Here is an 11,434-nt window from a genome sequence, read left to right on the forward strand (position 1 = left end):
CATCTTCATTACCAGTGTCATATTTGGACAAATTGACAAAATGCTATTGTTGACCATCTTTTTGAGTCGTGAGAGTATTATCACCTGCCAACACTTGTTATAGTGAACTATTATATTTTATACTGTTCCAAGGTGGACATTGGATTGTCCCTGATCAATTTTTGTGAAATACTCCTCTTGGGTTGATCCCATATCTTTGTCTTATTTCATTCTTTTCAAAATAATTTGTCAGTCGGTTTGATTTTGACAGGCTTTTTTTTACATTGCAGGTACCAGTGACAACATCTATGCAAGATGGAAACCTTCATTAAAAACTGCCTGCATTTCTATTACCCAATTTGTTGATATGATATTCCTAGCTTGTCTTGAAAGTTTGGATTTTTGTAGTCTATATACATATATATATCGCAAACTTCTAAAACACCACTGTACCATGAAGATAGTTGAACTTTTTTCCAACTTGTGTAACAGATGAAATCTTATGCTAGTACTGTAACAGTTATTTTACTAAGGATCAATAGTGCAGTGCACATTGGGATGTGGTCTGTGCTTGACATTAAGCATATATTTTGAGACTGTGTTTGGCATTGTAGAACTTCTTATAACGTTAGTTGTAAGATGACAATACTTTGGAGACATTAGACTTTGGTCATCTTGGTCAGATATTTAGAAGATGAAAAGAAGGCTTCAAGGAACTTTGAGACATAGATTAAACATTTAAAGGGTAGCTTTGTTGGAGTCAGTTGCTTGCCAGGTATCTTGTCAATATTTACACTTGCTAATATGTCTCTCTTTGGTTGACAACAAATTTGAAAAAGTTATGTGTACTTGTCTAGGGGACATATATGTACATTCAAAAATGCTGATTCAGGAGTGTCATTGATGCAAGGATTTTATCAAGAACTAACTGTAAAAGCCACTAGGTCTGGTTCATGATACGAATGATAAATTTAATTTTCAATCATTTTGGCTTGAGCAGTAGTTAACTAGCGTACATGTAAACAAAAGGACATAATGTGAATCTTCATATTTATTCATAGTGCCTTTCGGGTGTTTTGTGATATGAATGCGGAAACGTTGGTGTAAGTATAACTGCATAGATGCATCTTTAATGAGGACCAATTCATTTCTAAGATCTCTAATGGTCTCTAATGCATGTTGCATGCCTACCTGCCAGGCTAGTGTGCTAGCTCTCAAGATTTTATACACTTCAGCAAGTTCAGCTGTACAATGTACAATGATGTAGTGTTACAACAATGGCTGTGAATGACGTTTCAGAATTACAATGTTCAATGATGTAATGAGTCTGTAATGTCAATAAATTAGATTGCTGTGAAGTCACGTTTCTTCTCTGATAACTCAGTTAGGATATAATCATCTGGTGTATTTTGCCAGCCAGTAGGTACCCAAAGTATAATTCAGATTTACATGAGTTTTGAAGTTTTAATGACATGTACATTGGCAGGACTGTGGTTGGGGCATTTTCCAACACAGTGCTTTAGAGCACTCAAAGCTTATAACGTCAATAACTTATACTAACGATACAGCGCATTGGAGTTAACGTTATAGAGCACATTTCGCGAGAAAACTGGTCAGAAACCCGATCGGAAAACTCACCATTTTCCCCAAAAAGCTTCTTATCTTTTTTGATTTCTGAATTGTTGGTCAGTACTCATTTCTTAAAACTGGCAAGTGTTTCCTCTAAAGCTTTGAATTAAAGATTTTATATGTTGGCAACTGCGGTCCGACCACGGCAGACGATAGTTTCGCAGCCATGGTTGCTCGGTCGTTCCCAAGGCACAGTGTACTGCACACCCTGGGAACGAGGTCATATGTCACGGGTCACGCGTCACTTCCGGTTTGAGCTTTGCACACGGCACCATAGCGGTTGCAGCACTACGAAAAATATTTCACCAGGCCAGGTTCCGAAGTTTGCTACGGAAAAACTGACGCGTCTTACGTGCGGAAAGAAGGCAACGGGTACTAAGGAGGTTGGGGGATACTTAAGAACAACAGGTGGGAATTTGGGTGTCTTTTGACTAAAATACCAAATCGGTTTCTTGTTTTCAGAAAAAAAACCAAGGAGCTTTTAACCGTTAACGTTATAAAAGCTCCTTGAAAAAACCAAGCCCATCAACGTTGTATAATGGTTAACGTTACCCAGTAACCAAGGAGGTTAACTAACTTAAGTAACTTAAATCATGCGTAGGCCCTTGGGAAAAAAATGATGTGTTTCTAGAATACACAACCAACCATAGCAAAATCCTTCCGACCCTACTAAACCTTTTTTTAAAGGTCGCAGGTATATAGGGATATCTTTAATGAATCTGACTATTGAAGGAGCTTTCCTTTTCATGACATTACATTCTGTTTATACAACGGATGTTAACGGATTGCACTTGAACAGTTGATGTAAGAAGGTGTAGTAAATACCATAATGTTACTTCTTTAAATTTGTTTAGTTTATTGATATGCTTGTAACGTTACAATATCTGTATTATAATATAATACACTTACATCATACAGAGGGTTGTCCCTGCTCTCCTCGCCATCGTCAGCTACGAACCGGCTGTCTTCAGTGTTTCGCCCCTTTCTATCGCAGAACACCTCTTTGCCGGCGGGGCGGCAGTGGTGGCCAATCACTGCCTGGCGAGGAGTTAGTTGCTTTCTCTCAGCTTCCACACCCAGTAGGACGCCTCTTGTGTCGTCTCTGTTATTTTCCGCGTTAAGTCCCTTCTCTTCTTTCCCACCACTCCGAGGAACCCGAGGGTTCTCCACATAGACTCAGCTATGAACCCCCTGCAGCCGACTTCCACTGGGCAGTTCCTTGTTTTCCACCCCCTTTCCCTGCAGTTGGTTACTAACTCCTGGTACTTTTGAAGTTTCCTCTCTTGGGCTTCTTCTACCCTATCTTCCCAGGAAACGGTGAGTTCCACCAACACCAGTTGTTTAGTCCTCCTGGAATACATAATTATATCGGGTCTCAGGTTTGTGGTGATAATGTCTTTCGGGAATTCAAGCTGTTTCCCAATATCCGCTTGTATGACCCAATCATTTGCTGTTGTCATTATGCCTGGTTGGTCTCTATGCCCACTACACCAGATATTATTACTATTGTTATATGATGATAATGTAATGGAGAAAACATTGGTTCCTGATGCGTATCAGTGGATACGGAACTTTTGAGAAGCAGAAAAGCAAGCATTATGTTACCTTGCAATTTTTTTTGTATGCTATAATTTTTGCTATTTATGACGACTATATGCACAGTTTTCCTCTCAAAAGAAAATCGGCAAGTTTTACAAATTGTGGTACCAAGTTCTGTTAAAACCAGCAACTTTTTTTTCATTTCAGAAACAAATTTTGATAGGAGCAAAATTATCTCCTGGCTCCGGGGGTCACCTAAGGACAATAAGCCTGTATGTTAAAATATGATGTCCTGAATCGAACTATCCTCAGGTAAGTTTGGCAAGTTCTCCTTATAATGCATTTATGATAAGTGAAGAATTCCGCCAAACGTCATGTTTGCTTTGTACAATAAGCTCAATATTTAGTTCCCTATTCTATTATTGGTAATAATCAATAGAAATACCACAGTATGACGTTTCTCAACCCTAAAAATCAATACTAATTGACTGTGAAAGAAGAAGCTTGCCATACTGTCCAGGTAAGAAAAATACATATTCATGATCTTCATTACAGCTTTACAGGAACTTTTCTTTGGAAAATAGCGTATGAAGACAGTTCCAGGTTGGAGTAACCAAGTGGGGGATAGCTCTAGATCAGAAGGGTGTGTATTTCAAATTTGTTTCTTTTTGGTGTTATTGTTGTTGACACATTTGACAGATGAAACATTTCAGAAGTACAGTAATACACTTGAAATGCATGTACCAGTTTGCACTGGTATGATTTTGCAGTGAAGAGGTCATGACGAAATCCTTGAAAATAAAACCACTACGTATGGTTTGTTTGGGTTTACAATGTATTACTAACGTTACTGTACTACGGAACTGTTTCTACTGCAAACTAAAAAGCTGCTTAAAACTCATTTCCCCTTCTACTGCGAAATTAAGTGAATTTTACTGTATTATGATCAGATAAATGTTAAGAAAACTATTTTGAGAACACCAGTACTAGTACTGTAAAGTGTGTGGAACTTGTGACTTGGAGTTATTGACATATGGGATTGTAAATTTACTTAATTACGTATATATGATTCATCTGTTGACACAAGGTAGCAGTTCCATTCATTGACTCTTGTTATGTTATTTTTGGTGCTCCATTGATTGTTAAGGTGGTGGTGGGTTTATAATGTTTTTCGATTGGGTGTGGGGAAGGATCTGTATGTTTGTGTGTGAGTGAGTATGTTTGTGGACAGCCCAAATTAGTTATGGAGGAATCTCTATGATATTTAGTATGCAGGTAGGTGTCTGCAAAATGAAAGGTTCAATATTGGGCCCCACTGTGACCTCCTATTTTTGTGTCCATGTTCTGGACTTAGTGTATGTTTTTTTTTTTTGTGGCAGGAAGCTCTTGGCTTTCATCTTTCAGTGCACCTTATTATCAATCACTCTGAGACACTACAAGTTGTGGACAGGATATGTTCCACTACTTGATTCAATTAACAAATAAGTCTACCTCACTCACTTACGCACTCTCACTATCAACTAATTATTTGACTGTTAACTCCCACTGATAGGGTACTCAATGTGTACAAATGTCTTAAGGCAGATAAAAGAGATAACCTTAGTGTGAAACTGTTTAATTATTCAGCAGGTTGCAGCTAAATGTACGGTTGGACATAGAACTAACTGCCAACAAATTTGATTAACCCCCTGACCTCCGAGGGTGTTACCACTTATACTGATGGACCAAATGTCCCTGAACTCACTTTAGCCAGTTTAGGTTATATTAGAGTGACTTTAGGGTCAAAGTCTAGTAGGGAAATTATTACATAGCTTTACTCACATAGGCCCAGTGGAAACTGTCGTGTATGATTCTTTTTGGTACCCCTATTCTCAGGTGTGGTGGGCTTTTGATAATGCTCTTTCAATACCAGTATGTGCTATGTAATTGTAATTGTCCATGGCCACTGTATTGTATGGAGTCCAGTCTTGTTAGCTTTGGACCAAAGCTCGCCACCCCTTGGGGTAGCAACCATCAGGAGCGGACCAAAGCTAACATGACGGGACTCCAGACTACTGCATATACCAAAGAGCCCATGACTTATTTGACCTATAAATTATGATATATCAATATATGATATTTGATTGTGATAATATAGTGATATTGATCATATACATGACCAGACATGATTTCCCCAGGTGCTTTACATAACGCTATATTTTCTCTGTCGCCTTTTCTGCACGCAGGGTAGGAAACATGAGGTAAGTCTAGATCTGCTTTGCTCTTTTTCCTCTTGCTGGATTGGATAATTCATAAATGCATGACTTTTTGCAATCTTGGATAAAAATTCGACGATGTTAGGGGACTTAAGCTAATGAATGTAGTTCATTTCATCTTAGATAGATAGCCAGCAAATGGAAGATAGTGTGGCTGGCATACAGGCTATTGGTATCCAGCAATATTATACATTTTGTACATGTAGCTCCTGAGTCTCTTCTGTCCTCTCCGCAAACACATGGAGGCCACAGAAGAGACTTGGAGGCTACATGTATAATACGGTTGGGTACAAGGCTAGGCTATTGGATAATATATCTAATGCATGGAACATTCATTTTTTGGATGAATGCATGGGTTTGTCAATGAATGTCCACCTTTTTAGTAGTAACTGTTTGTAAAGAAACCAACTTTTTTGGCCAGGGCAATTTCATTCTATTTCCAACCTTAATGTATAGTCTACTTCTTGTTCACTTGCAATAGACCAGCCCTGAATGTCCATGACAATTACCACAATACATTGACTGAGATGGGTGGGGCTATGGGATTGGTCCATTAGCATCCAGGCATGAATTTTCAAATAAAACTTACCATTATTAATGCTCATGATTGTCCCACTACAGGAGCTCGGCAACAAGCAAACCAAAGATGGGGTCCCATCCCTGCTGCATCCTGCCCATAGTGGTTGGAGTGGGCACCACCATCATGTTTTTTGTATGGTGAGTACTGAGTACTATTACATGTAAACAGTGTTATAAAAGAATAGAATGAAAAAAGAGAACAAAAAAAATAGAACAAAAAAAAAGTAGGAAAAAGTAAGTTAACATACGTAGAATCCACAACTACTTGATAAAGCGTCTTGATATGCATGTTTTGAAAGAAGCTACAGGTTACTGCAACTGTTTTTATGGCAATTCATTATCTCATTACATTTCTAGAAAACTCTTTACAGGTATCAATGTTACTACCTTCATTTCCTTTTTTTTTTGTCATAAGAAATATGGAGTTTCTGACCTTTCAATTGTGTAACAGGTCAGAATACACCCCTGGTCAGAATGTACTTAGCTATATTATTCCTTTCTTCTTTTTCCACAGCTATGCTATTGCAGTCTACAATGATCACACAGTAAAAAACTTTCCTTTTATAAGGTAAGAATGCAGAACTGAAAAGTTTTACAGTACTTTTAAATAACTGATAGCTTAAATTTGTCTTGTTCAAATATTTTTATCTGTGATGCTATTGTCAGGTTCAGCCACAATACCCTTGTTTAATAGGATAGACTTCTTCTTACAGTACTTGTTACGATATAGTCCTCCATACAGCATTGTCTCACCTATGGTGTATACAATACTAGTAGATCTTCGTGAGGCTCTGCTAAACTGGGCTGAGGTTTCCACTTTTGTGGGTGTGGCCTCTAACCAGCTGTCAGCCAATCAAAGGATTACGTGAATGTTTCCTTCAGGTAAAGGTAATTCTGATTGGTTGACAGCTGGTTAGAGGCCATGCCCACAAAATTGGAAACCTCAGCCCAGTTTAGCAGATCTTCCCCAAGGTACACTTATATTGTATAGGCCACAGGTGAGGCTGTGTATTGGAGAATGCTCATAGCAAAGGCTGTACCAGTGGTTTTGTGACATGTTTGAAGAAAGTTTTTTTTTTCTATTTCTGACAGTGACACGGGCGTGTATCCCCCAGAGAGAGGCATCTTCACTTTATCATTCAATCTATCTGCATTTGGAGGTATGTATACCTTCCTGTACATTAACGCAGAAGTCATGTGAGGGTATAGGATTGGCAATTTGACCAAACAATTAGATTTTAGGAAATATGTGAAATTTGCTTTTCCTAGAATTATCTCATTGCCACCAAGGACAGTAGGGGCATCCTCACTCATCATCATCACATCCTCACTAGATAGCACAATACAGGCAGCTACAACATGTGTAAAGGTTAGGTGTGACGGGTCATTCAGTATAAAATAAACGTTACTGCTGCCACTCCATGTGCCTGTGAAGCTGGTGTGTTTTGTCAAAGGGTTGTTATATCAGCTATACGAATACTGAAATATAAGAAAATGATGAAATATATGCTGGACCTTCTATTCTGTTAGAAATTTGATCTTGTTTGTCTATTACATGATTTTCCCTATTCTGTGCCTGCCCCAGGTCTGGTGTTGATGTACTTGAGGTATTGTTATATCTCACAATCTGACGGCCCTCGCAAACTCAACTTGTTCACGTTTGGCTGTGGCATCCTTGTCTGCCTCGGTCTCATGATGGTCGGTGCTTTTCAGGTATGCAGTTTGAGTTTATCCAAGACAACAGGGCTGTCCCCCCTGTTTGGAAATGTGACATTGCCCTTAAGGGTCCTCTGTGTGACACAAACTCTGCTGTCCAAGGCTGTAACTGGCCTTCCCTGGCCAGATTTTGGGCAGACTGCTGTAAGCAAGATTTAATCAGGCTATTTAAATAAGTATATTAAGGAGGTCTAGGGGCATGGGCCCCTAGCAGATTTTGGGCTGTTTCCTGCATTTTCAAAGGTGAATTTGATTAAATCAGGATTTCAAAGCTATATGTTGTAAATTTTGTGAAAATACACATGAAGCACATTTATATGTACAATGCATTAGCAGTTCAAATCAGAACTAATCCTAAAAGACTACAACTTCTCTCCCTGTGTTCCCCCTGTAGTGGTTTGACATGTTATATCCCCACATGCATGATTGGGGCTGTGATGGCGTTTGCCCTGGGTATTGTGTACATCTGGCTTGACACCATCCTCAGCTACAAGCAATTAGTGCAAATTTATGACATGTTCATAAAACAAGTGTTCAACTGGAGGATTCTATTTTTATGTTTGATAGAATCGTGTATATGTGTCTCATACATATTTTTATGACCTGAATTGTAATTCTTTGAATTTGCCTCTTGCTGCTGCCTGGGTTTGTTAATAGATATGCATTATTATCATCATTATTTTTAAATCCTATTTCTTACTCAGCAGTCACTAATTAATACTAAATCGCTAAAAGTAATATTATGTGTTAATCCTTAATTGAGATTTTAAGAAATATGCGGAAATGTCAGAATTATCTTGTCAATCATATCCAGTTGCTTGAGTAACAGCTTTTTGGCGTATTACCTGGATCACGTGTAACCTTCATCGTCACTTGTCTTCCTGTTTTCCCCCAATAGTGGTCAGACATGTTATATCCCCACATGGTGGGTGCCGTGATGGCGTTTGCCCTGGGTATTGTCTACATCTGGCTGGATACGATCCTCAGCTACAAGCTGCAGCCGCTGTCTACCAGCGTGTGGGCCTTCAGGGCTCGACTTCTGGTGGCTACCCTGGCCACCGTCAGCGGAGGTGTCAGTATCCTTTAGAGTATTGATATTCATTGCCTCCATATATGGTATAGTTTTCAGTGTTCTTCTTCCGTTAGTGCCCACAATCGTCACGTTGATCATTATGGCATGCACACAATTAAGGTACCCCGATTGTAAGTATGATCCACTCCCACTGGAAAGGACCCCTAATCTTTTCAATAAGTGTGGTGGGTTCTTAAAAGTGCTTGAAGTGTGGCTCTCCCTAACATGTGACCTCCATTTAATGTGCTATCCAAGGAACAGCCCTAGCTGAAGCTAGGTACTCATTTTTCACCTGAATGAAGTGAGGAAAGTCTTGTAAAGTGCGTTTCCCAAGGGCACAAGATCAGAGACATGGCAGGTTTCAAACCTAGGACCTGAGCCCAAAGCGCTGCTGATTACGCCACACCATCTCACTTATGGTGTTTCTGTTAAGTTTGTATCTCCGATATATAGGCAGAGAGAGACAGGAAGTAAAGGGCAAATGTCATAGTCCTGCAGTAGTAACAGGAAAGAGGTGTTAGTATAAGTCTATTGAAGAGGCTAGTAATTCCTGTGAAGGTAGTGTTTTCGCACCAAAAAGCAGTTACTGTATCCAGTTGCTTGAGTAACTGCTTTTCGGTGTGTCTTATTACCTGGATGTCTAACCTTCATTGACGTAGGCTTTTTGGTCTGTCTGTGTCTTCCTTAACATGGCTACTAGTGTTTGTGTTTGGTGGCATCATCTTCTCAAGGGACGACTACCCGTACGCTGTTCGTCTGGCGGCGGTTGGCGGGGAGTGGGCGTTGGGAATTGGCCTTCTCGTCTACATCGTCACGCTGTGTGCGGAAATCAGGAAAGTCCGGAGGATAGCTGTCGTGATGGACATCTCAGGAAGGTTTGATGTGTCCAACACTCACGAGTTGAGGGCTTCCAGAGTTATCATGAACCATGATATTCCAGAGTAGTGTTAGTATAGAAGTAAAAATTAGCCTGGTATCCACCCCTATTGTATACGTAGCTGCTGAGACTATTTCATCCTCTCTGAGTAGAATGCGGAGTCCAGTGGTTAGGCCTAGGAAAAAAATGTTGTGTTTCCTGTTTCCCTACCTACCCTAGAAAAACCTGCCGACCCTATACATTTTTTGTGGGGTGAGCAGTGATGCCACATACTTAGTTTCCAGTTAGAATTTTTATTTAGCCTGCTTCCTGTTGAAGTAAAAACACTGCTTGTGCTATCTAATAAAGGATAAATGTATTTAATATGCACAAAATGAAAGTTTGACAAAGGAGGTTATATAACCTCCTTGGTTTGACATTGAAAGACAAGTGTCTTCATGTATTTCAGTTAACTTTGTTCAACTGTATTGTAATATATTCCCTTTATATATAAAAGATAATCCCTACCTACCGACAATAATTTTTTTCTGGACTGAAACAGGAAATTTCTTTTCCCTAGGCCTTAGCGACCCTGCCTCTGAACCAAGAAGTCATGAGTTCAAATCCTGACATGCATGCTACTGGAAAAAGTCGCAGACCTTAAGACAGGACATTAAGCCTTGTTCCACTAGTACTGTTAATTGTACAATTTACTTCTCAAATAGAGTTAGGGGAAATTCTCTGGCACAATTAAACTGTAAAGGTGAAATGTACAGTACAATTAGCATCTGTCTTCTACGACCAGTGGAAGATAATTGCATCTGTTCAGTGAGTTCATTTGAGCTTAACTGTTTTGACTTTGCTTTCAGTTTTGCTCTTTGCAAGTAGGTGGGGAGGACAAATGAGACTCGGTAGCTATATGCAATACACTAGGGATGGTTACTAGGTTAAATAAAGACAGCTACTGGTATACCTCATTTTAGACCACAGATTTGCTGCCATTTTTCCTTTAATGAATTACATGTAGTTCCAAAGATTATTGACCACTAGAAATGCCAAAGTAAAATTCCCCAAGGGTGTTGATTTCTATTCCATGAAAATTGCTGCTGTAGTAATATCATTGAACCACTTAATGTTTGAGAGAATTACTGGTACATTTTTGCTGTGAGGCTCATGATATTGTGGAAAATAGAGGGTACTGTACTTAAATGTTGGTCAGAAAATGTGTGAAGATATATGTTCAATTCAAGTGGATAATAGCAATTAGTGCAAATTTATAACATGTCCATAAAACAATTGCCAAGTGCTCAAATGGAGAATTCTATTTTTATGTTTAATGAAATTGTCTAAATGTGTCTCATACATTTTTATATGTCCTTAATTGTAATTCTTTGAATATGCTTCTTGCTGCTGTGTGGATTAAGTCTTTTATTAATTGAGATTGTTAGAAATATGTTGAAATGTGTCAAAAATGCACCATTGATTTGTTAGATACACATAGTTTTATGGCATTTTCTGAGATCATTTTCTGTCATCATAAGTCCCTTAAAAGTACCCTTCTTGAAATGATAGCAATTGAGACAGGATTGAAAAATCTTACATTTTTTTTTGCATGAACTTGAATGTGGAAAGTCAAATGATATGCTGTGTTGCTGATGTATTGTTGTTTTTTTGTCTGGGAAATCAAAAAAAGCCTTTGCTTTTGTCCTGCAATGGACCCTTTTGCAGTATTTACAAAGGAAGTTTCTACAAACCAAACAGACAAAGCAGTGAGCAGAGAAAAGTCTGTATTTATACCATTATTCAGCA

The 11,434-nt window shown here is 38.9% G+C and overlaps 1 protein-coding gene across 4 annotated transcripts in view; it reads left to right on the forward strand.

Annotated features, from left to right (window-relative positions):
* Nucleotides 1-10,118, forward strand: part of LOC118427359 (DNA damage-regulated autophagy modulator protein 2-like) — a 12,609-nt gene extending 2,491 nt beyond the window's left edge. The window contains exons 2-11 of one of the 4 annotated variants that reach the window (XM_035837105.1): nucleotides 1,923-2,016; nucleotides 3,355-3,459; nucleotides 3,703-3,790; nucleotides 5,373-5,387; nucleotides 6,024-6,119; nucleotides 6,496-6,549; nucleotides 7,074-7,141; nucleotides 7,567-7,694; nucleotides 8,596-8,773; nucleotides 9,470-10,118. In XM_035837105.1, coding sequence (XP_035692998.1) covers nucleotides 3,735-3,790; nucleotides 5,373-5,387; nucleotides 6,024-6,119; nucleotides 6,496-6,549; nucleotides 7,074-7,141; nucleotides 7,567-7,694; nucleotides 8,596-8,773; nucleotides 9,470-9,714 — 840 coding nt within the window. In that variant the 5' untranslated portion in view covers nucleotides 1,923-2,016; nucleotides 3,355-3,459; nucleotides 3,703-3,734 and the 3' untranslated portion in view covers nucleotides 9,715-10,118. Of the gene's footprint in view, nucleotides 1-1,913; nucleotides 2,017-3,354; nucleotides 3,460-3,699; nucleotides 3,791-5,372; nucleotides 5,388-6,023; nucleotides 6,120-6,495; nucleotides 6,550-7,073; nucleotides 7,142-7,566; nucleotides 7,695-8,595; nucleotides 8,774-9,469 lie in introns of those variants that run through there. The other 3 variants (XM_035837107.1, XM_035837108.1, XM_035837109.1) reach the window with 3 other exon arrangements.
* Nucleotides 10,119-11,434: the final 1,316 nt, after the last annotated feature.

This window comes from Branchiostoma floridae, chromosome 12, assembly GCF_000003815.2.
Source record: "Branchiostoma floridae strain S238N-H82 chromosome 12, Bfl_VNyyK, whole genome shotgun sequence".
NCBI lineage: Eukaryota > Metazoa > Chordata > Leptocardii > Amphioxiformes > Branchiostomatidae > Branchiostoma > Branchiostoma floridae.